The sequence below is a fragment of the Ranitomeya imitator genome, chromosome 2, assembly GCF_032444005.1.
Source record: "Ranitomeya imitator isolate aRanImi1 chromosome 2, aRanImi1.pri, whole genome shotgun sequence".
In the NCBI taxonomy this organism is placed as follows: Eukaryota; Metazoa; Chordata; class Amphibia; order Anura; family Dendrobatidae; genus Ranitomeya; species Ranitomeya imitator.
In genome coordinates, this window is record NC_091283.1 from 49566941 (window position 1) to 49594921 (window position 27981).

At 44.8% G+C, this 27981-nt stretch overlaps 1 protein-coding gene across 1 annotated transcript in view; it reads left to right on the forward strand.

Annotated features, from left to right (window-relative positions):
• Nucleotides 1-24622, forward strand: part of LOC138661777 (cytochrome P450 2G1-like) — a 47597-nt gene extending 22975 nt beyond the window's left edge. The window contains exons 3-10 of the mRNA XM_069746685.1: nucleotides 774-936; nucleotides 1766-1915; nucleotides 3185-3345; nucleotides 3448-3624; nucleotides 4435-4576; nucleotides 20083-20270; nucleotides 20560-20701; nucleotides 24332-24622. Coding sequence (XP_069602786.1) covers nucleotides 774-936; nucleotides 1766-1915; nucleotides 3185-3345; nucleotides 3448-3624; nucleotides 4435-4576; nucleotides 20083-20270; nucleotides 20560-20701; nucleotides 24332-24513 — 1305 coding nt within the window. The 3' untranslated portion in view covers nucleotides 24514-24622. The remainder of the gene's footprint in view (nucleotides 1-773; nucleotides 937-1765; nucleotides 1916-3184; nucleotides 3346-3447; nucleotides 3625-4434; nucleotides 4577-20082; nucleotides 20271-20559; nucleotides 20702-24331) is intronic.
• The last annotated feature ends 3359 nt before the right edge of the window (nucleotides 24623-27981 follow it).

The following is a 27981-nucleotide window of genomic DNA, read 5'->3' on the forward strand; positions in this document are numbered from 1 at the left end:
GTCTTTGGGGTGCTGGAATAATATGTACGGGTACCCCGCGGCTGCATGTATTGGGGCTGTCAAACAGCTGTGGGAACGCGAACATATTTTTCCAACACGCCGAAGGCACTCAGTTAGTGCATGAGCATGCTTAGATAACATCTGTAATGATCCAATCTGGGGTTTGTTTCTAATTATTCTCTCCCCGGGATGGTCATGCAGGGGTTAATCTTCCTTGCCTTGTTTTGGGATCTGTCTCGCTATTTCAGTCCGTTGTTACCTGCAAGCAGCATCAGCTATAGTTCCTGTACCTGGCTTGAGCAGCTCACCCCGTTTTACCTAGATTTCTCCTCTGCCCATTTATCTAGGTCCGGTTCCTGTGTTCCCCTGTTACTTTGCTCATTGTTGTACTCTCTCTCCGTATTGTGAACCCTTGGTATTTGACCCGGCTTGTTCTCTGGCCTGTTTGACTGTCTTGCGATTCTGGTTTTCCTGCTCCCGTTTGGCTTGTTTCTGACCACATGTATTGCTGTGACCTCTGGTACTTCATTCCCTCTCTGTTGCTGACCCGGCTTTGTCTGACTACTCTTTCACCATCTAGTGGCTCCTGCCTGCTGCTCTTTGATTTCACTGTGAGTATACCTTTTTTCCTTCACCCGCACCCCCTGGTGGAGGTTGTGTGCTACTGCACGGCAGTAGGCATTACAACATCATATCAGAGTATGTTCACTCATCACTAGTAGGCAGACAAATTCAATATTTAAAAAATATATACATATATTTTTCTCTTCCAGCTGAGTGAGACCTATGGTCCGGTGTTCACCATCTACCTGTCCAGCGCACCTGCAGTGGTCCTTATCGGCTATGATTGTGTGAAAGAAGCTTTGATAGACAATGGGAATATGTTCAGCTTTAGAGGACCCTCAGAATTTGGAGATCTACTCTTCAAAGGTTATGGTGAGTGACATCTTACATAGCGACAAATGGCCCTTGGCTAAATACTACACACTATTGTGGCTTAATTTAAAAAAAAAAAAGAAGCTTGAATGAAAAAGAAAACTTTCAGCTCTCAGTTAGATTGCGCTCAGGCAATTCGGTGCATGAGTGTGTATAAAAGTAGCAGAAAAAATATAAATATATTTTTATATTCATTCAGAGGAGTCTATTTAAATTCTCAGAGGAGCATTGCAAGGCCTAAAAGTCTCCTTACACCAGCCCGGCAGTCTCCATAAAGTGAAATGTTCCCCCTTAAACCCTGTTATCCAGCTACCATGGGGCTTCCTTGCATAGAAGGAACTCTGCTGTTACGAATGATGAGCTGTTGTTGTTTTTTTTTTTTTTTTAAACGTTTCAACTAATCTATCAGAAAAATGATGTACATTGTAGCTGAAACCTATAACTACCATAGATTTCAATTTCTGGTGCGCAAACTGATCAAAATATGCTCCAAACTTAAGTTTTTGCACCTTACTCCACTGAGCTATAGGTTCAGATCCACCATAAAAATTGTCTTAATATAATATTCCCAATGGACTAGATAGTCTTAAAATGCACCAGATGTATCACAGTGGTTTAGGCTGTTTGATCAATTTAGCGCTGCTTCAAATTGTCTAGTCTAAGTAAACATCACGTATTGGTTTGGCTTAATTTGTGCCAAAAATATGCACCAAAATGTTGTACTCAAGCCGACAAACATTGAACATGCCAAAATAGTTGCAACCCTAAATGGTTGTAGCGGTTACTTAATATTGAGAAGTATAGTCTGTTTATTGTCTTCTAACCATAGGAGTGATATTGACCAATGGTGAAAGATGGAAACAGTTACGCAGGTTTTCTCTTTCTACCCTGAGAAATTTTGGAATGGGGAAAAGGAGCATTGAAGAACGTATACAAGAAGAAGCGCGATACTTAACGGAAGAGATTGGTAAGAATGAAGGTGAGTCAAAAAAGTGGAGGAGGAGATGTGCCGATGAGGCGTTGAAGTTTGACTTACATTATTTCAGTTTTGCAATGAAGAATTATGCTATAATTGTATGTATTAATATAAATAAAGCACTGTATATCCCATGGTTTATTACATATTTTATCTTTGCCTGGAACATTAAAGATGCATTTTCATATAATAAAATTGAAATAGTTAGACAGGATGAAAATAAGAAGTTTGCAGTTTACTTACTTTTTATATTTGCTATCATTCTCATGCTGTGAGAGCTTTTATCTTACATAGTTTACAGCTTCTTGCCAAGGAGATCATGCAACAGAGCCTGGCTGAGAATGTGCAGTAGTTGCATTGCATGTTCGGGTGTTAACTCTTGAGTTTGCAGCCTCCTCTCTCCAGTCCATTGATTTCTATACACCATTTAGACAGCTGCTTATCTCCCTCTTCCTGTCTACTCCTGAGCCAGAGCTGCTGTTATCAGTCCTGAAAAATCACACGCATCAGTCCACACATTTAGCTATTTCTGGGGGGAGTTGTGCTTTTTAGTGCTCACATGAGCCACGAGTTTGTGCTAAGGGTCTGCTGTATCTATGTGCAAATATAATGATAACAGTGGAAACTTCATAACAAGCTCCTAAGAAAGACTGTAAATGTGTCACAGTAGTAAGCAGAAGCTTAGCAAAAGTACGAAGCTACTGCACCAGAACTGTCACTCAAGTGTAAAGGAACTGAAGGAGGCTGTGAAGTATTTTCTGTTGAATGCACATCTTGAGACCAACCCTTGATATATGCACACACTATGGATTAAATGTGTTGCTTCCACAGCAAATCCACAAGTTTAACATGTGGATTTTGTTGTGGTTTTTGAGAGTTTCAGTTTATCAATTGCAAGAGTGAAGACCACAATAAATTGCAGATCTTAAAATCCATATAGCATGTCTATTCGTGTGGAATATTTTCACTTGTGGAAGAGATTTTTAAGATGTCATTAATTTAGCAGGTACTGTATTATACCGTGGATTTTACACATGAAAATCTGCCGCCTATCCATCGGTGGGTGTCCGATCTACAGAACCACATCTGATCAGCAAAACTAAGGATGTGAGCAACAGAATAGGGCATAGCCAGATTTAAAAAACAAGCAAACATTTTTTTTAGTTTTTTTAGCTAGTCTTCTCGCTTTACACACTGTATGTTGAGTCAAGAGCAAAGTCGAGAAAGGTGACATCTGTACTTGATTTAACAGGTTTGAACATGTCCTTCCAGGCACCGCCTTTGACCCCACACATCTGCTGACCTTGGCTGTCTCCAATGTTATCTGCTCAGTTGTGTTTGGAGAACGTTTTGACTATGAAGATGTAAAATTTAGGACCCTTCTTACTTTACTAAAAGAAATAATCTCACTTATGTCTTCCACTTGGGGAATTGTAAGTTAACATTTTACGTAACTCTTAGTAAAGTCTTTGGTGAACCTGCCCTACTATAGAAGGGATTCCAAAATGATCAATTATTGCATTCACTTTTTTCAGCTTCTCAATATCTTTCCCAAGACCCTCAGCTTTATTCCCGGACCCCACCAGAAGATATTTACAAATCTGGAGAAACTGAAAGACTTTATTGCAGAATCTTTGGAAAATCACAAAGTGACCCTCGACCCAAATTGTCCTCGGGATTTCATTGACTGCTTCCTAATAAAGATGGAGGAGGTGATGTATTAAAGGGAAGCAGTCTTCAGGTTTTCACAGTATAAACAAAATGCACCACCTTTATCTACACTGTTACCACAGTCAATGACCTGTTTCTAAGCCTCGAATTCCCCTGCATGTGCCAAAAAATACCTTATATACTTCTGGCATAGGGTGTGGTCCAAGCCGATGGGTGTCTTTTTTTTTTTTTCTTCATTTTCGCGCCTCCTCAATCCCTGCAACTGACATTCTCCTGGTTTCATTGATGTGGATGATGCACCCTGTGTTATCCCCAGATTACAATAAATCGTGTACCTGCACAGTTGAGGCACCAGTCTACGCAGGCACTGTATGATCTACCATACTAAGTGCAGGGCAAGATTCTATGTGCTTGTGCTGTTACCTATTGACCCGGAAGTGAAGTCGTGCCAGCACATGTGCAGTACAGGACTTTGATCTGTCTTTACTATGGCAGAGTATAGAGCATGCAAGATTCACGGCGATCTGTGATTGACGTAGAACACATCTTCCACATCAACCAAGCCAAGAGGACAACAGGTGCAGGAATTGAGGAGTTGCCGAAAAAAGACATTCATTGGAACGGACAGTGCCCTATGTCAGAAATTTTTCAGATTTTTTTTTTACTTATGCCGGTGTAGTTCGGGGCTTAGAAACAGGTCAATGGACTGTGATAATAGAGCAGGTAAAGGTGATGGCTTTAATTTATTTTGGGAAAAACAAATAGATAATGCATAGCTCATCAGTCATCACAAAATAAACCAACCAATCTGTCTACGACAGACACTTACAATTACTCTTGTGACTTTGCAGGAGAAGAGCAATCCAAAAACTGAATTCCACTTTGATAATTTATTTGGCACAGTCATGGACCTCTTTTTCGCTGGCACAGAAACGACAAGCACAACCCTGAAGAATGGTTTACTCTACCTGCTCAAATATCCAGACGTGGAAAGTAAGTGCTTCCCTTTTCTTATCAGAAGGTTGGTAAAACCTAAAAGGACTGTCAAGGATTGTACAAACATGGTTGCTTTCCCACAAAAAGAGCGTGGCACACATGTTCTTTGGTTACATCTTGTTTTGTAGCTCAGCTTGGTAAAGGTAAATGGGACTGAGCTGCAATACCAGACACAAAATGTGGACAAGCACATTGTTTTTGGAAGAAAACAGCCACATTTTTATAATTAGAATAGTCTTTCAGAAGGAAATGATCCTCTAGTCTGAAGCGAGATGATTTATTTTATGATGATCTCAGATTTCATAAAGGGAGAGCTTAGGAAGTTTTAATACTATGGCTCAACTTAAATGTAACTATAGATATGGAATTCGTTGCAGAGCCTATTCTGCTCTACAAAGGCGACTCATTGATGGGAATGGGCATTTTGTAAGGCCCATTTTCACTTCAGATGAGCTTCTGGAAAATTAAACACTGAAACTTCCCAAATAGGGTTGAGCGACTTTTAGTTTTTTAGGGTCGAGTCGGGTTTCGCGAAACCCGACTATCTCAAAAGTCGAGTGAAATCGTCCGATTATCGAAAAAAGTCGGGGGTCGACCGAAACACGAAACCCAGTGCAAGTCAATGGGGAAGCATAGTGGGCAGTGAGTGGAGGCCAGGAAAACCCCTACAGTGCCCATTTTAATGGCCAAAACATCCATTCTTGGTACTGAAGCTTGTCAATCTTAATTTACCTTATAATAATAGTTAGGCATTGGACATTGGGGGTAATTCAGCAAAATTTGTGGGGGGTATGGCTGGGTCAAGTATTTAGTGGGCCTAGGAAACATGGACCACGTCACGGCAGTGGAGCAGGGAGAGGTAAGTATTTCAACTTTGCAAGTGCTGTGATCCAGAGCAAGCAGGAGGGGCCCACTCGTTCGCATTGCCACTGGCACAGGGCCCCTCAAAGTACAATGGTTTGTTTGCACGGCGGGGGCGCCTCCCACCGGCAGCAACACTTTGGCGTACTATGAGGGGCCCTGTGCCAGTGGCAATGCGAACGAGTGGGCCCCCCAACCTGATTAAGGAACCTGCACTTTCATCTGCACCTTCCTATTTGTCCCCGTGTAAGGTGGTATAGTATGCGGGAAGGGGAACTCACTTTCAGCAGGGTCAGAATCTGGCTGTGTAGCGTGCAAGGGGAATGTAGTGGTCTGGGTCAATGTACCAGCAGTGTCATCTAGCACTGGCTGGGCAATGGGCAGGATGAGGAAGAAACACAGATATGGGCCCAAATAATAAAGTGGGCTAAATGCATTTCAAAATTGGTAACAGGACTAACCAGGCAGCATTGCTTTGTTCAGTGGAGGACAACTGTAATGAGAGGCTGACACAGAGAGTAGGCCCAAATCAGTAAGTAGTCTAAATGCAGTTCAAAATTGGCAACAGTAGTAAACAGGCGGCACAGCTTTGTTCAGTGGAGGAGAACAGCAAGGAGCGGCAGACACCGTTAGTAGGCCCCAACCCAACAAGTAGGCCAAATGCAGTTGTTCCATTTAACAACTATTTAACAAGAGCCTGAAGATAGAAGCTCAGGAAAGGCAACCAGGAGAACACCTTGGAGCGGCAGACACTGTTAGTAGGCCCCAACCAAACTAGTAGCCCCACTGCAGTTTTAAAATTCCGATAGGCTGAAAACCTGATAATTGCAGGTCATTTTTTTAAAGAGGACAGCTGTATTGAGAAGCGCAGCCAGACACTGCTAGTAGGCCTTACACCACAAAGTTGGCTCGACGCAGGTTTAAAAAAGGTTACATGGGTACATGGTCTGCATTGGTGTGCTCAGTGGAGGACAATTGGAAGGAGGGACCACAGAAAGACTTAGTAAGCCTAAAATAACAAATAGGCTCTATGCAGCTTCGATTATGTGGCAACCTGGAGAACACCTTGGATCGGCAGACACCGTCTCTACAACCCAGACCCAACTTGTAGGCCTAATGCAGTGTTGTTTCAACAACTACTTAACCAGAGCATGAAGATAGAAGCTATGGAGAGGCAACCTGGAGAACACCTTGGAGCGGCAGACACTGTCTCTACAACCCAGACCCAACTTGTAGGCCTAATGCAGTGTTGTTTCAACAACTACTTAACAAGAGCATGAAGATAGAAGCTAGGGAGAGGCAACCTGGAGAACACCTTGGAGTTGTAGACACAGTTTGTAGACCCCAGCGAAACTTGTGGCCCCAATGCAGTTTTAAAATTCCGACAGGCTGAAAACCAGACAATTGCAGCTCATTTTTTTTTTAAGAGGAGGACAGCTGTATTGAGTGGCGCAGACAGACACTGCTAGTAGGCCTTACAACTAGTGTTGAGCGATACCGTCCGATATTTGAAAGTATCGGTATCGGATGGTATCGGCCGATATCCGAAAAATATCGGATATCGCCGATACCGATATCCGATACCAATACAAGTCAATGGGACACAAATATCGGAAGGTATCCTGTAATTGATCCCAGGGTGTGAAGGAGAGGAAACTCTCTTTCAGGCCCTGGGATCCATATTCATATGTAAAATAAAGAATAAAAATAAAAAATATTGATATACTCACCCTCTGACGCGCCCTGGTCGTCACCGCTGCAACCGCCTTGCTTTCGTTCCGAAGAATGAGCGCGTTAAGGGCCTTCGATGACGTCGCGGCTTGTGTTTGGTCGCTGAGCGTTCATGTGACCGCTTTGATGACGACCAGGGCGCGTCAGAGGGTGAGTATATCAATATTTTTTTATTTTTATTCTTTATTTTACACATTAATCTTAATCCCGATATCACAAAAATATCAGAACTTTGTATCGGAATTCCGTTATCGCAAATATCGGCCGATACCCGATACTTGCGGTATCGGAATGCTCAACACTACTTACAACACAAAGTTGGCTCGCTGCAGGTTTAAAAAAGGTTACATGGGTACACAGGCAGCATTGGTGTGGTTAGCGGAGGACAATTGGAAGGATGGACCGCAGACAGACTTAGTAGGCCTAAAATAAAAAAAAATAGGCTCAAAGCACATTCGATTATGTGGCAGGGGTACACAGGCAGCATTGGTGTGGTCAGCGGAGGATGATTGGAAGGAGTGTCTGGCACAGTTAATACTCCCAAAAAAGAAATAGATGTTAATGTCTCGCAAAACAACAAAACCATAAAAAAAGGGTGGCATACTTAGGTACAGGGGTGGGCTCCTCTGCTGAGTTTCAGACATAGTAATTTGGTGCTAAGTATTTACTTGTGTCAATATAGGACACTGACCCTGACAATTTTAACTAGCATCATACATGTCAACAAATTGGTATTGTCAGTGCCAGGCATTGAAGGATTTCAGCGCATAGACTAAACATTGGTGGAGCTGTGAGAGATAAGTTTGCAAGTGGTAGAGCACTGTTTGAGCTTGCGGGGGAACTCTCTTGTGGCCGGCGGTACAAACCCAGGGCCCCTCATGTTACAACGGTGTGTCTGACATTGGGTGCGCACCACCACCGCCAGAGACACTTTATTGTACTATGAGGGACCCAGTGGCAGTGCCGTCGACCAAAAGCGGGCACACCCACCACTTCAGACAAACGGCACTCTCACGGGGGCTTGCGCCAAGTGGCGAGACCACGGCCTTGTGGGGGGAGTTAGCCCATTTAGGGAGGTGTAAACATGTTGTATGCTGGACAAACAGCTGCTGCAAATTAAGAAATTGGAACAGTCAGTAAGACAATTCCACAAGCACAACCTTTTTATAGGAAAGCTAGGTGTGAGCTGGGAAAGGTGGGGCAAAATAATTCGAAATCCATGAGTGGTTCATTTTAATGAAGGTTAGATCATCAACATTTTGGGTAGCCAGACGAGTCCTTTTTTCGGTCAATATTGAACCAGCAGCACTGAATACTCTTTCTGATAGCCCTGTTGCCCCCTACAACTCGTGTGAGAACCATCACCGGCGCTGTGTGCTGGGAATGCCTGAATCAAACGGTCTACAAGAGTTGCTTGTTTGGTTGCTAATATTTGTTCGAGGTTCTCATGTGGCATGATATTTTGCAATTTGCCTTTATAGCGAGGATCCAAGGAGACAGGCCAACCAGTAACAGTCATCTGTCATCATTTTAATAATGCGTGGGTCCGTTTTGAGGATACGTAAGGCATAATCCACCATGTGGGCCAAAGTTCCAGTTGTCAAATCTGCGCTTGTGCTGGGTTGAGGGGCAGTTTCTGGCAAATCTACGTCACTTATCTCCCTCAAAAAGCCTGAACCCGGCCTTGCAACGCCACCAGTTTCTATTGGCCCTGGAGAAGCTTCCTCATTCAAAAAATACTCATCCCCATCATCCTCCTCGTTCTCCTCCTCTTTGCCCGCTACCTCGTCCTGTAGACTGCCCTGACCAGACAATGGCTGACTGTCATCAAGGCTTCCCTCTTCCTCGGCTGCAGACGCCTGCTCCTTTATGTGCGTCAAACTTTGCATCAGCAGACGCATTAGGGGGATGCTCATGCTTATTATGGCGTTATCTGCACTAACCAGCCGTGTGCATTCCTCAAAACACTGAAGGACTTGACACAGGTCTTGTAACTTTGACCACTGCACACCTGACAACTCCATGTCTGCCATCCTACTGCCTGCCCATGTATGTGTATCCTCCCACAAATACATAACAGCACGCCTCTGTTCGCACAGTCTCTGAAGCATGTGCAGTGTGGAGTTCCACCTTGTTGCAACGTCGATGATTAGGCAATGCTGTGGAAGGTTCAAAGACCGCTGATGGTTCTGCATACGGCTGGAGTGCACGGACGAACGGCGAATATGCGAGCAAAGTCTGTGCACTTTGAGGAGCAGGTCGGGTAACCCCGGATAACTTTTCAGGAAGCACTGCACCACCAGGTTTAATGTGTGAGCCAGGCAAGGAATGTGTTTCAGTTGTGAAAGGGCTATGGCAGCCATAAAATTCCTTCCGTTATCACTCACTACCTTGCCTGCCTCAAGATGTACAGTGCCCAGCCATGACTGAGTTTCTTGCTGCAAGAACTGGAACAGAACTTCCGCGGTGTGTCTGTTGTCGCCCAAAAACTTCATTGCCAATACAGCCTGCTGACGCTTGCCACTAGCTGTCCCATAATGGGACACCTCGTGTGCAACAGTGGCAGCTGCGGATGGAGTGCTCGTGCGACTGCGGTATGTGGACAAGCTCTTTCTTCTGCAGGAGGAGGAGGAGGGGGATCGAACGCCTACAGCCAACTGTTTCCTAGACCGTGGGCTAGGCAGAACTGTCCCAATATTGCTGTCCCCTGTGGACCCTGCATCCACCACATTAACCCAGTGTGCCTACTGGTCCATGCATCTGTTGTCAGGTGCACCTTTGTACTCACAGATTGCCTGAGTGCATGGACGATGCGGTCTTTTACATGCTGGTGGAGGGCTGGGATGGCTTTTCTCGAAAAGAAGTGTCAACTGGGTAGCTCATAGCATGGTACAGCGTAGTCCATCAGGGCTTTGAAAGCTTCCCTTTCAACTAACCGATAGGGCATCATCTCTAACGAGATTAGTCTAGCAATGTGGGTGTTCAAACCCTGTGTACGCGGATGCAAGGATGAGTACTTCCTTTTCCTAACGAGAGTCTCATGTAGGGTGAGCTGGACTGGAGAGCTGCAGATCGTGGAACTAGCGGGGGTGCCGGTGGACATGGCAGACCGAGAGAGGGTTGGAGAAAGTATTCTTGCTGGTGCCCTACATGCAGTGTTTCCTACCACGAACCTGGTGATTCCCTGACTGATTTGGCCTGGCAACGAAACCTGCACATTTACTGCAGTTGGTGCGGGAAATGGTGGGCTTACAGTGAGGGAAGGGATGTAGCGTTGCTGACTAGCTTTATTGGCCGAGGGTGCTACAACCTTAAGGGACGTTTGGTAGTTAGTCCAGGCTTGCAAATGCATGGTGGTTAAATGTCTACGCATGCAACTTGTATTTAGACTTTTAAGATTCTGACCTCTGCTTAAGGTAGTTGAACATTTTTGACAGATGACTTTGCGCTGATCATTTGGATGTTGTTCAAAAAAATGCCAGACTGCACTCTTTCTACTGTTGGATACCTTTTCAGGCATTGCAGACTGAGCTTCTTTAACCGGATGGCCACGCTGTCCTACAACTGGTTTTGGTTTTGCCACGCGTTTTTGTCCAGATACGGGCCTGGCAGATGGAACCTGTTGCGATGTTGATGCCTGCTGCGGCTCCTCCTCCTCCGCTTCAGAGCTACTGGCGCCTGCACCCTGTTTCCACAATGGCTGCCAATCGGGGTCAACAACTGGGTCATCAATGACCTCCTCTTCTATCTCGTGTGCAACTTCGTCTGTGTCACCGTGTAAGCCGGTGGTATAGCGTTCGTGATGGGGCACCATAGTCTCATCAGGGTCAGATTCTGGATCAGTACACTGTGAGGGCAATGTTCTGGTCTGATTCAAAGGAACAGCATAGTAATCTGGTTGTGGCTGTGCATCTGTGCACTCTATGTCCGATTCAACTTGTAATGGGCATGGCCTGTTAACTATTAAACTTTCTATCCCAGGAAAGGTATGTGTAAAGAGCTCCATGGAGTAACCCGTTGTGTCGCCTGACGCATCCTTCTCTGTTGTTCTTGGTGAAGAAGACAAGGAAGCAACTTGTCCCTGACTGTGAACATCCACTAACGACGCGCTGCTTTTACATTTAGCAGTTTCAGAAGAGGAGGCGAAAAAGCTAGAGGCAGAGTCAGCAAGGAAAGCCAAAACTTGTTCTTGCTGCTCCGGCTTTAAAAGCGGTTTTCCTACTCCCAGAAAAGGGAGCGTTCGAGGCCTTGGGTAGCCAGACGACGGAGCTGGCTCAACAACTCGAGACTTAGGTGCTATATTGCTTTTCCCACGACCACCTGATGCTCCACCACCACTACCATCATTACCAGCTGGCAATGACCGCCCACGGCCACGACCTCTTCCACCAGACTTCCTCATTGTTTGTAAAAAAGTAACCAAACTAACGGTATTTGTTACTGTAAAACCAGTTACAAGGTGAACTCAAACTTCTGTTGGATTTATATATCCCTTTATAGGTGGGTGAGACTGCAGGGAAAATCAGGCCCAATATATAACAGTACACAGCTTCAGTGGCAGACACATATGCCACTAACAGGACTGATGCAGATGCACACACTACCAATAAAAATCTCCCCTTTTTTATTTTTTCAGGGAGAATATTGAAGAAATGTGGCCCACTCTTATACAATAAAATGTTCTGTTGCATAAAATGAAAGACAGATGGCACACACTGGACTGGCACTGAGGCAGAAATGCCAATCTTAATCTCCCACTATTTTTTTTTTTCCTGGGAGAATTGTCAAAAAATCTGGCCCAGTGTTACACACTAGGTTTTATGTGGCACAAAATGAGAGACAGATGGCACACACAGCAATGGCACTGAGGCAGAATTGCTAATCTTAATCTCCCACAATTTTTTTTTTATTTATGGGAGAATTGGCAAAAAATCAGGCCCACTGTTAGACTGTATGTTTTCTGTGCCAGAAAATGAGACACAGATGCCACACACAGGACTGCCACTGATGCAGATTTGCCAATTTTAAACTGCACCCTTTTTTTTTTTCTTCAGGGAGACTAGTGAATAAATCTGGGCCACTGTATTAGAATATATTTTCTGTGGCAGAAAGTGGCTTGAAGAGATAAAACAAAAAAAAAAAAAAGGGACTGTACTACAATTACTATCTCCCTGCAGTAATCTCAGCAAAGTATGGCAGGCAGCAATAACAAGGAGTGGACTGCTGCACAAAAAAGTCAAAAGTGTGGACAAACAAGATAGCTGTGCAGAAAGGAAGGAGCAACAGGATTTGTGCTTTGAAAAAAGCAGTTGGTTTGCACAGCAGCGTACAAACAGCAATGCAGCTATCAGGGAGCCTTCTAGGACAGCCCAATGGGCTACAGCGCTGAGGAAAAAAAATGTAGCCTCCACTGTCCCTGCAAACAAAAGGTGGTGTTGGACAGTGGAAATCGCTACAGCACAAGCGGTTTGGTGGTTAATGGACCCTGCCTAACGCTATCGCTGCTTCTGACGAAGCTGCAGCAACCTCTTCCTATGCTCAGATCAGCAGCAGTAAGATGGCGGTTCGGTGGGAACGCCCCTTTATAGCCCCTGTGACGCCGCAGAAAGCAAGCAAATCACTGTAATGCCCTTCTCTAAAATGGTGGGGACTGAGACCTATGTCATCACGCTGCCCACACTCTGCGTCCACCTTCATTGGCTGAGAAATGGCGCTGAACGCGTGATAGAGACGCGACTTTGGCGCGAAGGTCGCGTACCGCATGGCCGACCCCACACAGGGATCGGGTCGGGTTTCATGAAACCCGACTTTGCCAAAAGTCGGCGACTTATGAAAATGACCGATCCGTTTCTCTCAACCCTATTCCCAAGCACTGGTCTCAGCAGGATGGCACTTCGTGATCAGTTTATATTCAATGGATCCTTCAAATGGTTTGTGCAGATTACCATAATAATAAGATAAGTGATATCTATTGTTTTGACAAATAGCACTCGACACCATGTTATTGCATGTCCAAGGAAAAAAATTGCAGCATACCCATGTTTGAACCGATATTTGGATCGCTCTCGACCCCGAAAGTCAATAATTCTGTCGAAAACATTGGACTACACTCGCATGGCTTCTGATTGTAGTTCAATTTACATGGACCAACAGAATGGAGAGGATGGAGAAATTTTCATCATGAGAGAATTGCAGTATGCTGCATGTGGCTCTGATGATCAGATCATGCGCACCCATTCAAGTCTACGGGTGCGTATGAAACATTGGACTGCACTCGGTTGTCATCGACAATGGAAAAGATGGAGAAATTAAGTTCTCCGTATTCTCTGCACCTGTGCTGCGATTCTCAAATGCGAGAGAATCGGGACACACTCTGATCAATCTCTGACAGAGTTTGATCTGAGTGACATATGAATAATCGGCCCAATTCTCTCGCATGAGAGAATCTACGACCGTGTGATCCCAGCGTAACACGTAGGAATTGTCCAAAGCTGAGAATGAATCAAGCACATATTAATAAAAGTGTTTTAGCAAAAACATAAAATGGCCCCTAAATTTTATCGACTACAGTCCCATAGTTTAGGATATAAGCTGAACCAGTCCTCTCATATCATTGCAAGAGACCATTATTTTAGTCAAAAAGTAATATGACCTCCACTTATATAATAGAAAAACTGCATGGATTTTGTAACAATGCTTCTTTCAGACTTGAATAATATGATTTTTTTTTCAGAGAAAACATTGAATCCAAGTAGTTATTGTCTCCAAATGTCCTAGTGGGCAATAATTCCCTCCAATAAACAGGATTAATTGTTTAATACCTGTAGACTTTAGCACAATGGAGCACTGAATCCTATATTGGTTAATCCAGGAAATGGTAGTTCCTGGTAGAACCAAACTAGAGCCATGTTGATGTGAACAACCCATGATGACCACTGTTGTGAATTCTGTGGTCAAGCTCCCTCCTGTGGTCATGAGTGGTACTTCGGCTGGTTCTGTCTATGAGCTTCCTCTGGTGGATCTGAGTGGGGCTGCGGCTTCTGAGTTTCCTTTCTCAGGTGACGAGGTTAAGTCGTTAGGTGCTGCTCTATTTAACTCCACCTAGTTCTTTGTTCCTGGCCCCCAGTCAATGTTCCAGTATTGGTCGTGCTCTCTCCTAGATCGTTCTTGTGGCCTGTCTGCCCTGCATAAGCTAAGTTCTGCTTGTGTTACATTCGTTTGCTATTTTTTCTGTCCAGCTTGCTATATTGGTTTTTCTTGCTTGCTGGAAGCTCTGAGACGCAGAGGGAGCACCTCCGTACCGTTAGTCGGTGCGGAGGGTCTTTTTGCCCCCTCTGCGTGGTTGTTTGTAGGTTTTTGTGCTGACCGCAAAGCTATCTTTCCTATCCTCAGTCTATTCAGTAAGTCGGTCCTCACTTTGCTAAAATATATTTCATCTCTGTGTTTGTATTTTCATCTTAACTCACAGTCATTATATGTGGGGGGCTGCCTTTTCCTTTGGGGAATTTCTCTGAGGCAAGGTAGGCTTATTTTTCTATCTTCAGGCTAGCTAGTTTCTCAGGCTGTGCCCGAGGCGCCTAGGTTTTGTCAGGAGCACTCCACGGCTACCTTTAGTGTGGTATGATAGGATTAGGGATTGCGGTCAGCAGAGTTCCCACGTCTCAGAGCTTGTCCTATCAGGTCACTTGTGTGCTCTTAACAACCAGGTCTATTGTGTTTCTGAATCACCAGTTCATAACAGTACTGGAGGCCCAAAGTACTAATGCTTCTCAATAGAGGGAAAAGAGATGTTCTGAGACCATTTTTTTTTTCTTTGCACTGTGTTTTGTCTTTCTTTTCCCCTAGACATTTGGGTGGTTCAGGACACAGGTGTAGTGATGGACATTAAAGGTCTGTCTTCTTGTGTGGATAATCTCACTGCAAGAGTACAAAAAATTCAAGACATTATGGTTCAGAAATCTATGTTAGAACCTAGAATTCCTATTCCTGAGTTATTTTCTGGAGAAAGAGCTAAGTTTCTGAATTTCAAAAATAATTGCAAACTGTTTCTGGCTTTGAAACCCCGTTCCTCTGGTGACCCAGTACAACAAGTTAAGATCATTATTTCTTTATTACGTGGCGACCCTCAAGACTGGGCATTTTCCCTTGCGCCAGGAGATCCTGCATTATGTAATATTGATGCGTTTTTTCTGGCGCTCGGAATGCTGTATGATGAACCTAATTCAGTGGATCAGGCAGAGAAAAATTTGCTGGCTCTGTGTCAGGGTCAGGATGAGGTAGAGATATATTGTCAGAAGTTTAGGAAGTGGTCTGTGCTCACTCAATGGAATGAATGTGCGCTGGCAGCTATTTTCAGAAAAGGTCTCTCTGAAGCCCTTAAGAATGTCATGGTGGGATTTCCTATGCCTGCTGGTCTGAATGAGTCTATGTCTTTGGCAATTCAGATCGGTCGACGCTTGCGTGAGCGTAAAACTGTGCACCATTTGGCGGTATTATCTGAGCATGGACCTGAGCCTATGCAGTGCGATAGGACTTTGACCAGAGCTGAACGGCAAGAACACAGACGTCAGAATGGGCTGTGTTTTTACTGTGGTGATTCCACTCATCCTATCTTCGATTGTCCTAAGCGCACTAAGCGGTTCGCTAGGTTTGCCACCATTGGTACGGTACAGTCGAAATTTCTTTTGTCCGTTACTTTGATCTGCTCTTTGTCATCCTATTCTGTCATGGCATTTGTGGATTCAGGCGCTGCCCTGAATTTGATGGACTTGGAGTATGCTAGGCGCTGTGGGTTTTTCTTGGAGCCCTTGCAGTATCCTATTCCATTGAGAGGAATTGATGCTACACCTTTGGCCAAGAATAAGCCTCAGTATTGGACCCAGCTGACCATATGCTTGGCTCCTGCGCATCAGGAGGATATTCGCTTTTTGGTGTTGCATAATCTGCATGATGTGGTCGTGTTGGGGTTGCCATGGCTACAAGTCCATAACCCAGTATTGGATTGGAAATCAATGTCTGTGTCCAGCTGGGGTTGTCACGGGGTACATGGTGATGTTCCATTTCTGTCTATTTCATCATCCACCCCTTCTGAGGTCCCAGAGTTCTTGTCGGATTACCGGGATGTATTTGATGAGCCCAAGTCCAGTGCCCTACCTCCGCATAGGGATTGTGATTGTGCTATCAATTTGATTCCTGGTAGTAAGTTTCCTAAAGGTCGACTGTTTAATTTGTCTGTGCCTGAGCACGCCGCTATGCGGAGTTACGTAAAGGAATCCTTGGAGAAGCGTCATATTCGCCCGTCATCGTTGCCATTGGGAGCAGGGTTCTTTTTTGTGGCCAAGAAGGATGGTTCGCTGAGACCTTGTATTGATTACCGCCTTCTAAATAAAATCACAGACAAATTTCAGTACCCCTTGCCGCTGCTGTCTGATTTGTTTGCTCGGATTAAGGGGGCTAGTTGGTTCACCAAGATAGATCTTCGTGGTGCGTATAATCTTATGCGTATTAAACAGGGCGATGAATGGAAAACAGCATTTAATACGCCCAAGGGTCATTTTGAGTACCTGGTTATGCCATTCGGGCTTTCTAATGCTCCATCAGTGTTTCAGTCCTTTATGCATGACATCTTCCGAGAGTACCTGGATAAATTCCTGATTGTATACTTGGATGATATTTTGGTCTTCTCGGATGATTGGGAGTCTCACGTGAAGCAGGTCAGAATGGTGTTCCAGGTCCTGCGTGCGAATTCTTTGTTTGTGAAGGGGTCAAAGTGTCTCTTTGGTGTTCAGAAGGTTTCATTTTTGGGTTTCATTTTTTCCCCTTCTACTATCGAGATGGACCCTGTTAAAGTTCAGGCCATTTATGATTGGACTCAGCCGACATCTCTGAAGAGTCTGCAAAAGTTCCTGGGTTTTGCTAATTTTTATCGTCGCTTCATCAATAATTTTTCTAGTATTGCTAAACCGTTGACTGATTTAACCAAGAAGGGTGCTGATGTGGTCAATTGGTCTTCTGCTGCTGTGGAAGCTTTTCAAGAGTTGAAGCGTCGTTTTTCTTCTGCCCCTGTGTTGTGCCAACCAGATGTTTCGCTCCCGTTCCAGGTCGAGGTTGATGCTTCTGAGATTGGAGCAGGGGCTGTTTTGTCGCAAAGAAGTTCTGATTGCTCGGTGATGAAACCATGCGCCTTCTTTTCCAGGAAGTTTTCGCCTGCTGAGCGTAATTATGATGTTGGCAATCGAGAGTTGCTGGCCATGAAGTGGGCATTCGAGGAGTGTCGTCATTGGCTTGAATGAGCTAAGCATCGCGTGGTGGTCTTGACTGATCACAAGAACTTGACTTATCTCGAGTCTGCCAAACGGTTGAATCCTAGACAGGCTCGTTGGTCGCTGTTTTTCTCCCGTTTTGACTTTGTGGTTTCGTACCTTCCGGGCTCTAAAAATGTGAAGGCGGATGCCCTGTCAAGGAGTTTTGTGCCCGACTCTCCGGGTTTGTCTGAGCCGGCGGGTATTCTCAAAGAGGGGGTAATTTTGTCTGCCATCTCCCCTGATTTGCGGCGGGTGCTGCAAAAATTTCAGGCTAATAGACCTGACCATTGCCCAGCGGAGAAACTGTTTGTCCCTGATAAATGGACGAGTAGAGTTATCTCTGAGGTTCATTGTTCGGTGTTGGCTGGTCATCCTGGAATCTTTGGTACCAGAGATTTGGTGGCTAGATCCTTTTGGTGGCCGTCTCTGTCGCGGGATGTGCGTTCGTTTGTGCAGTCCTGTGGGATTTGTGCTCGGGCTAAGCCCTGCTGTTCTCGTGCCAGTGGGTTGCTTTTGCACTTGCCAGTCCCGAAGAGGCCCTGGACACATATCTCTATGGATTTTATTTCGGATCTCCCCGTCTCTCAAAAAATGTCGGTCATTTGGGTTGTTTGTGATCGCTTCTCTAAGATGGTCCATTTGGTACCCTTGTCTAAATTGCCTTCCTCCTCTGATTTGGTGCCATTGTTCTTCCAGCATGTGGTTCGTTTACATGGCATTCCGGAAAACATCGTTTCTGACAGAGGTTCCCAGTTTGTTTCGAGGTTTTGGCGAGCCTTTTGTGCTAGGATGGGCATTGATTTGTCTTTTTTCTCGGCTTTCCATCCTCAGACAAATGGCCAGACTGAACGAACCAATCAGACCTTGGAAACATATCTGAGATGTTTTGTTTCTGCCGATCAGGATGATTGGGTGTCCTTTTTGCCTTTGGCTGAGTTCGCCCTTAATAATCGGGCCAGCTCGGCTACTTTGGTTTCGCCGTTTTTCTGCAATTCTGGTTTCCATCCTCGTTTCTCTTCAGGGCAGGTTGAGTCTTCTGACTGTCATGGTGTGGATACTGTGGTGGATAGGTTGCGGCAGATTTGGATTCATGTGGTGGACAATTTGACATTGTCTCAGGTGAAGGCTCAACGTTTCACTAACCGCAGGCGCTGTGTGGATCCCCGACTTTGTGTTGGGGATTTGGTTTGGTTGTCATCTCGTTATATTCCTACGAAAGTTTCCTCTCCTAAGTTTAAGCCTCGTTTCATTGGTCCGTATAGGATTTCTGAGGTTCTTAATCCTGTGTCTTTTCGTTTGAGTCTTCCAGCTTCTTTTTCCATCCATAACGTATTCCATAGGTCATTGTTGCGGAGATACGTGACACCTGTGGTTCCATCCGTTGATCCTCCTGCCCCGGTGTTGGTTGAGGGGGAGTTGGAGTATATAGTGGAGAAGATTTTGGATTCTCGTATTTCGAGATGGAAACTTCAGTACCTGGTTAAGTGGAAGGGTTATGGTCAGGAAGATAATTCCTGGGTCTTTGCCTCTGATGTTCATGCCGCCGATCTGGTTTGTGCCTTTCATTTGGCTCATCCTGTTCGGCCTGGGGGCTCTGGTGAGGGTTCGGTGACCCCTCCTCAAGGGGGGGATACTGTTGTGAATTCTGTGGTCAAGCTCCCTCCTGTGGTCATGAGTGGTACTTCGGCTGGTTCTGTCTATGAGCTTCCTCTGGTGGATTTGAGTGGGGCTGCGGCTTCTGAGTTTCCGTCCACAGGTGACGAGGTTAAGTCGTTAGGTGCTGCTCTATTTAACTCCACCTAGTTCTTTGTTCCTGGCCTCCAGTCAATGTTCCAGTATTGGTCGTGCTCTCTCCTGGATCGTTCTTGTGGCCTGTCTGCCCTGCATAAGCTAAGTTCTGCTTGTGTTACATTCATTTGCTATTTTTTCTGTCCAGCTTGCTATTTTGGTTTTTCTTGCTTGCTGGAAGCTCTGAGACGCAGAGGGAGCACCTCCGTACCGTTAGTCGGTGCGGAGGGTCTTTTTGCCCCCTCTGCGTGGTTGTTTGTAGGTTTTTGTGCTGACCGCAAAGCTATCTTTCCTATCCTCGGTCTATTCAGTAAGTCGGGCCTCACTTTGCTAAAATCTATTTCATCTCTGTGTTTGTATTTTCATCTTAACTCACAGTCATTATATGTGGGGGGCTGCCTTTTCCTTTGGGGAATTTCTCTGAGGCAAGGTAGGCTTATTTTTCTATCTTCAGGCTAGCTAGTTTCTCAGGCTGTGCCCGAGGCGCCTAGGTTTTGTCAGGAGCGCTCCACGGCTACCTTTAGTGTGGTATGATAGGATTAGGGATTGCGGTCAGCAGAGTTCCCACGTCTCAGAGCTTGTCCTATGTTATTTGTAACTATCAGGTCACTTGTGTGATCTTAACAACCAGGTCTATTGTGTTTCTGAATCACCAGTTCATAACAGACCACCTTTCTGGTGACACATAGCCATTTCTATACAATCAAATTTGATCTGTCTTCACAATAATGCATATAATATAACAATAAAAGGTAATGGAGGAACTTTATATTTTTGTTACCCTCTAAAAACCATGAATCCCAATGTGTATTGACATAGGTAAGATTCAGGAGGAGATGGATCAGGTGATTGGCCGGAATCAATGTCCTTCAGTAGACGATCGAGTCAAGATGCCTTATACAGATGCTGTTATACATGAAATTCAGAGGTTCGCAGACATCACACCATTGGGACTTCCACATGCATCCGGTCAAGACACAACATTTCGAGGATACCACATTCCCAAGGTCAGAAGTGAGAAAACTATAATGCTGGGTGGTATGGTGGTGGCATGTCCTAGCATTTTTTTTTATAGGAGTCCAAAAGATAGACTTGTCATTTAAACGTAATTCCAAAAAGATAAATGTTTTATTGATGTCAAAGAAAGTAAACCATAAACCAAAGTGATAATTACATAAATGAAAAATAAAATCATGTGGCAAGAAACCCTATAAGATTCTAAAGGTTCATGATGCTGTCCAGTGTTTTGTTTTGTTTTTTTAGGTGAAGTTCATGCTCTGGTTTTCATCTTTACAGGATATTGTAATTTTTCCAGCGCTGACATCAGTCTTGAAGGATCCAAAATATTTTAAGAATCCAAAACAATTTGATCCCACAAACTTTCTGAATGACAATGGCAGCTTCCGGAAGAATGAAGCGTTTGTGCCTTTCTCATTAGGTAATGTTTTTTTCACATGAGTTAAAATATCAAAAGTTTCCTTAAGGTACCTTCACACTAAACAACGCTGCAGCGATCCAGACAACGATCCGGATCGCTGCAGTGTCGCTGTTTGGTCGCTGGAGAGCTGTCACACAGACAGCTCTCCAGCGACCAACGATGCCGGTAACCAGGGTAAACATCGGGTTACTAAGCGCAGGGCCGCGCTTAGTAACCCGATGTTTACCCTGGATACCATCCTAAAAGTAAAAAAAACAAACGCTACATACTTACCTACCGCTGTCTGTCCCTCGGCGCTGTGCTTCTCTGTACTGGCTGTGAGCACAGCGGCCGGAAAGCAGAGCGGTGACGTCACCGCTCTGCTTTCCGGCCGCTGTGCTCACAGTGAGTACAGAGAAGCACAGCGCCGAGGACAGACAGGGGAAGGTAAGTATGTAACGTTTGTTTTTTTAACTTTTAGGATGGTATCCAGGGTAAACATCGGGTTACTAAGCGCGGCCCTGCGCTTAGTAACCCGATGTTTACCCTGGTTACCAGCGAAGACATCGCTGAATCGGTGTCACACACGCCGATTCAGCGATGTCAGCGGGAGAGCCAGTGACCAAAGAAAGTGCTGGCCCTCTAGCCCCGACCAACGACATCACAGCAGGATTCTGATCGCTGCTGCGTGTCAAACTGAATGATATCGCTAGCGAGGATGCTGCAACGTCACGGATCGCTAGCGATATCGTTTAGTGTGAAGGTACCTTTACTTCCACAGATATTTCGCAAGCACAATTTAGTAACAATACGGAGAGATCTTTTCAATTAAAGGGAACCTGTCACCCCGAAAATTGCGGGTGAGGTAAGCTCACCGGCATCAGGGGCTTATCTACAGCATTCTGTAATGCTGTAGATAAACCCCTGATGTTACCTGAAAGAGGAGAAAAAGACGTTATATTATACTCACCCATGGGCGGTCCCGCTGTGGTCCGGTCAAACGGGCGTCTCTGGTCCTCTCCGGCGCCTGCCATCTTCATTACAAGACGTCCTCTTCTGATCTTCAGCCACGGCTCCGGCGCAGGCGTACTTTGCTCTGCGGATAGAGGATAGTACTGCAGTGCGCAGGCGCTGGAAAGGTCAGAGAAGCCCGGCGCCTGCGCACTGCAGTACTTTGCTCTGTCCTCAACAGGTAGAGCAAAGTACGCCTGCGCCGGAGCCGTGGCTGAAGATCAGAAGGGGACGTCTTGTAAAGAAGATGGGAGGCGCCGGAGCGGACTGGACCGGAATGCTGTAGATAAGCCCCTGATGCCGGTGGGCTTACCTCACCCGCGCGTTTTGGGGTGACAGGTTCCATTTAAAGAGGTGAATGTCAGCAGTGTATCACAATGGTTGTTAACTAATGGTTTTATGGGAGCTTCAAGTGGGGTCATCGATTCTGTCAAAGCATCATACATCATATTTACCCAAAATGGTGACAAGTATTAGGTGTCGCACACATAGATGGCAGATTTTGCACTTTATTGTGAAATTCAGTTATGAAATCTGCACTGAAATCTTATGTTTTCTAAAAGTGACATCCAAAGTTGTCACATGGTGGTTGGCCATGATCCTTACATAACTTGCCTTTTTTAGTCGCTGTGTACGGTTCTAAAAGGAATTTATGTAGTCGGTCAGTGGCTACTCTATGTGATTGTCATGGTTGGAGCTCAATGGGGTAACAAAAAGAGTATTAGGATGTTGTGAATTCCGCTCTTGGGCTCCCTCTGGTGGATGTAAGTGGCACTTTTGTGAGTTCTGCTCTTGGGCTCCCTCCGGTGGTTTTAAGTGGAATGGCTGCTCCTTGGATTTAGCTGTTAGCAGCTGCTTCCACTGATTGTCTATTCTGCTCGGCTATTTAGCCTGGCTCTTTCCTTCAGCTTGTGCCACTTGTCAATGGTTCCTGGTTGGATTCACATCTCTTTGGATTTCCCTGTTATCCTGACCAGTTCAGCAAAGCTAAGTCCTTGCTTGCTCTTTTCTGTCCACAGGTTGTGGACTTATCCGTTCTGTGCTTTTTATGTTTGTCCAGCCTGTCAGTATGAATTAATTCAGTGTTGCTGGAAGCTCTGAGAAGCAGATTTACCCTCCACACCTTTAGTCAGGTGTGGAGATTTTTGTAAACTCTGTGTGGATTTTTTGTAGTGTTTTATACTGACCGCACAGTATTCCATCCTGTCCTATCTATCTAGCTAGACTGGCCTCCTGTGCTCATCCTGGTTTCATTCTGTGTATGTCTTTTCCCTCTCCACTCACAGTCATTACTTGTGGGGGGCTATCTATCCTTTGGGGATTTTCTCTGAGGCAAGATAGTTTTCCTGTTTCTATCTTTAGGGGTAGTTAGTTCTCAGGCTGTGACAAGGTGCCTAGGGAGTGTTAGGAGCATCCCACGGCTACTTCTAGTGTTGTGTTGAGCTTAGGGACTGCGGTCAGTACAGGTACCACTTCCTTCAGAGCTCGTCCCATGTTGCTCCTAAACCACCAGATCCTAACATTAGGCATTGTAACTCTTTATGGCAGGGGTGTCAAACTGCATTCATCGAGGGCTGCAAACAGGTCATGTTTTCAGGATTTCCTTGCATTGCATGATAATTTAATCACCTGCACAGAATGATTCCAGCACCTTATGCAATGCTAAGGAAATCTTGAAAACACGCATGGTTTGAGGCCCTCGAGGAATGCAGTTTGACACCCCTGCTTTATGGGATCCAATTAAGAGTGGCCTCCTCTTTGCCTACTTTGCCTAATGTCAACTAAATGGCCTTTGCTCATGCAGATGAGCGTATTTGCATGGAATCGCAATTTTTACCTTGGACAGAGACTCTCAAAGGAAAAAATAGCTGCATGCCCGAGTTTGATCTGATATTCAGCGTGCACTTGGCCATGAAAGTCAACGAGCCTGTGGGAGACATCAGATGACATTTGAGTACAGTTCAATTTCCACGGACTCACAGAATGAAGAAGATGGAAAATGTATTTTTCTCCATCTTCTCTTCTGAGATAATTATATCATACTATGATGAAACTCTGATTAGAGTTTGATCAGAGTGTCATTTGCATGATCAGTCCGATTCTATTAGATAAGAGACTCTACGCTCATCTGCACCTGCTTAAAGATACTCTTAGCCATCAGAGCATCAGATATTAGTCACTGCCACTAAAAGATGAGAAATCTGAATGATGGTAATGATGAACGAGAAATAATGTGCAGAGAGAATAGGGTGAGGCAGTGATGTACAGTACACGATAGTGATAACCATGATGATCAACTTTAGAAGTTTGTGGCTTAGCTAAACTGAATACTTTTCAATGCAATGTTTAGTCATTGTCTCTGCTCAACACCTCACAATTTTCAAAACTTGTCTAAACTTAACTTTTCTTTGACCAAAAAAGAGAGTTAAAGCCTTGGAATGCAGTTGGGGCAGTTGACTGTTGAACTGCTTTTGCCTCAAGCTCCAAGGTGATAAAACTCATTACAAGTTTCACTCTTCACAACTCCAATTAATAATGTGGTGTCCAGGCCTTATCAAAGTTGTAATCTTGTTTTGTATTGGTTTATTACAAAAATGTTGGATTGTCCAGTTATCATTTTTTGTTAACCTTTTTCCACAGGCAAAAGAAGTTGCATTGGAGAAGGTCTGGCACGGATGGAATTATTCCTGTTTCTGACAAATATATTACAGAATTTTCACCTGAAACCAGTAGTAGCCCGAGAGGATATTGATATCACCCCAGAACCAAATAAAAATGGGGCAATACCAAGGACGTACCAGATGACTGTGATCCCCAGATGACTGAAGAGTTCTTGAGAAACTTTTCTTTTTTTCCTTATTGGTTAACCATTGCAAGAAATTACTGATTTGTTTTACAAGAAAAAAGAATATTAAAAGTTGCATTATGAAATATTGTTGTGCATGCTATCTTTGTGTAGAAATTTTCCTAGTCTTGTGCTAGATTTCTCTTATGTCCTCACAAGATCTTCTTCTTTAATTTGCTCTTGTATGATCATTAGTGTTGAGCGATACCTTCCGATATTTGAAAGTATCGTTATCGGATGGTATCGGCAGATACCGATAGCCGATACCAATACAAGTCAATGTGACACAAATATCGGAAGGTATTCCTCGATGGTTCCCAGGGTCTGAAAGACAGGAAACTCTCCTTCAGGCCCTGGGATCCATATTAATGTAAAAAATAAAGAATAAAAATAAAATATCTGGCTATACTCACCCCTCCGAAGAACCCTGGCTGTCACCGCTGCGAGCGTCCGCCTCCGTTCCTGAGAATTGCGGAGAGTGAAGGACCTTCGATGACGTCGCGGTCCCGCTCACGTGACCGCTCACCTGACCGCGACGTCATCGAAGGTCCTTCACTCACTACATTCTCAGGAACGGAGGCGGACGCTCGCAGCGGTGACAGCCAGGGTTCTTCGGAGGGGTGAGTATAGCCATATTTTTTATTTTTATTCTTTATTTTTTACATTAATATGGATCCCAGGGCCTGAAGGAGAGTTTCCTCTACTCCAGACCCTTGGAACCATACGCACCGCACACTCCGATACCGATTTCCGATATCACAAAAATATCGGATCTCGGTATTGGAATTCTGATACAGCAAATATCGGCCGATACCTGATACTTGCAGTATCGGAATGCTCAACACTAATGATCATCATAAAATTCTCACATTTGTCTCCCATACTCTGGAATTCGCTACTTTAGCACATATTGTAAGATTGTCTTCTGCATTTTTGGTCATTTTACCATTAAATGACAGGTTTAATCTGTCAGTTGTTACAATAAAATATATAGTTATCTTTCTATTTTTAAACGTCAGCTCAGTATAAAGGATGGGCTGGTGATAACTACTGTATATTTATTGGCTACGAGTAAAAGAAGCCTTTGTGGACCTTAGCGGATGCGTTCAATGCACAAGATGCAAATTACCTCTTCAAAGAGGAAGAGGGCTAGAACTCTAGTGCCACCTACTGGAAAGAGCAATTGAAAAAGTAAAAAAACTAACATTGTTTTATGTCTTAGGATAAAATCAAAACCAGATACTCTATTTGCATGTAGCCAAATGAGATCGCTTGCTTTGCACTGAGGAAGGGCAAACACCACCAAACATGAGTCTGAAAATAGAGTACCGTATATACTCGAGTATAAGCTCATCCGAGTATACGCCGAGGCTCCTAATATAACCACAAAAAAATTGGAAAACTTATTGACTCGAGTATAAGCCGGTATGCATGGCTCCTCATCACTATTCTTGTATGCATGACTCTTCATCTCTATCCTTGTATACATGGCTCCCTCATCCCTATCCTGGTATGCATGGCTCCTTATCCCCATCCTGGTCTGCATGGCTTCTTATCCCCATCCTGGTCTGCATGGCCTCCTCATCCGCATCCTAGTATGCATGACCCCCATCAAAAAACATTAAAAAAATTAAAGCATCCTACTTACTGTCCCTGTGCTCCATCGCATCGTCTTGTTCTGGTGACAGAAGCTGATTTATGCTTGTAAGCAGTGCAGTAACACATTGCTTGTAAGCAGAGGACAGCTGCCAGAATACTCACTGCTCTCCACGCCTGGACTATGTTAGGTGTCGAGTTCCTGCTGCTGCACAGGTGGAATCTCGAACCTTGTCCTCTGGGGCCTCCCATTCTTTCCCAGCCACAGAGGAGCCTGCTCAGCAGAGACGTCGGTCCCAGCATCTTTCTCAAGCTGATGCTGGGCATCTGGTTACTGCTGCCGTCCCAGGTCCAGCTATTGTAACCGGTATTAGTCAGCGGTGAGCAGATGTTCCTGGGACTAAGTCCTGCTTTTAGTCTATTGAGCATGCCCGGGGGACAACCTCTCATTGGAGGTCGGGGTTCACATGCCCAGGTCCTCAAGCGGCTCTGATTGGATCACTGGGAAGATCCCGGAAGGCTGCAACTATGAAAGGTGCGCATGGCCACTTGGCCATGCGCTAGTATAGCATAACGTGGTGTGTATGGATGCATGTATGTTCTGGTGCAAGCTTCTAATTGATCCCCTTACCTAGCATTGAGTGTGGGTGATTGGAGCTGACTAGCACCAGTTAAGTGCCATCCAGCACTGAGCACGTTTCCTACAACATCATTAGCAATGTTCGCCAGTGCGGCGACGTGTGCAACTAGTGCGCTTTCTGGTCCCTAGTTAGGGTGGTTAGTGGTGTTCGCCAGTGCACTAAATTTATTATAGCTTTTCCCTGGCACCGCTGGTGTGGCGTCTTGCGCTAGTGGGTCTAGAGGGACTCTAATATTCTTGGGGTAGAACCCTGTGTTCTTGGGGTAGAGTTCTGTGACCAAACAGTAGCGTTCGTTCAGCGGTATAGCGGCTCTGTGACGCAACAGGATCCGTCTCCATACATTCCAGGTGACGTTAACCCATGTGTGTTCTCATTATATCCCATATGCTGTCCGCCATTACTGAGCAGCAGGTAATATCTCTGCATGGTGGACCTCGGGCAGCGAACGCACTATATATCTTCCTTTATATTATTTGGTGCGTTCCACTAGCCCTAACACTATGCGCGTGAGTATTCATTGATATTTATAAATAAACATACACCATATAAGGTACCAAAGGTGAAATGGTGCTATCAGGACAAACTACAGTATTCATATCCGTGCACCAGCAGGACTCTCCCTATCAGATATATCACATATGAAAAAAATGGAGAACGGTCCAAGAATATCAAAATAACAATTTTATTACATAAATAACAACTAATCAAATGTACAAAATACAAAATACAAGACTAGGACCGGGAAAAAGGGAGGGCAGAAGTCCCGACCAAAAAGATGGAAAAAATGGCCAACATGGGAAAGAAACACAGGCTAAGTGCCATCAATAGATAAAAGAACCCTGAGTAGTAGATCCGTATTGAGTCCAATGACTAGTTAAATCAGACATGTAGTGCGCACTACCTCCTGAGTACACTCCGGTTCATGTATTACCATATTTGCTTACCCATGCTTCTGCCAGGTCGGGACCAATGCCCCCTGCCACCAGCGACGCGCGTTTCGCCTTCTTTGTCAAGGTGCGGACCTTGACAAAGAAGGCGAAACGCGCGTCGGTGGCGGCAGGGGGCATTGGTCCCGACCTGGCAGAAGCATAGGTAAGCAAATATGGTAATACATGAACCGGAGTGTAGTCAGGAGGTAGTGCGCACTACATGTCTGATTTAACTAGTCATTGGACTCAATACGGATCTACTACTCAGGGTTCTTTTAT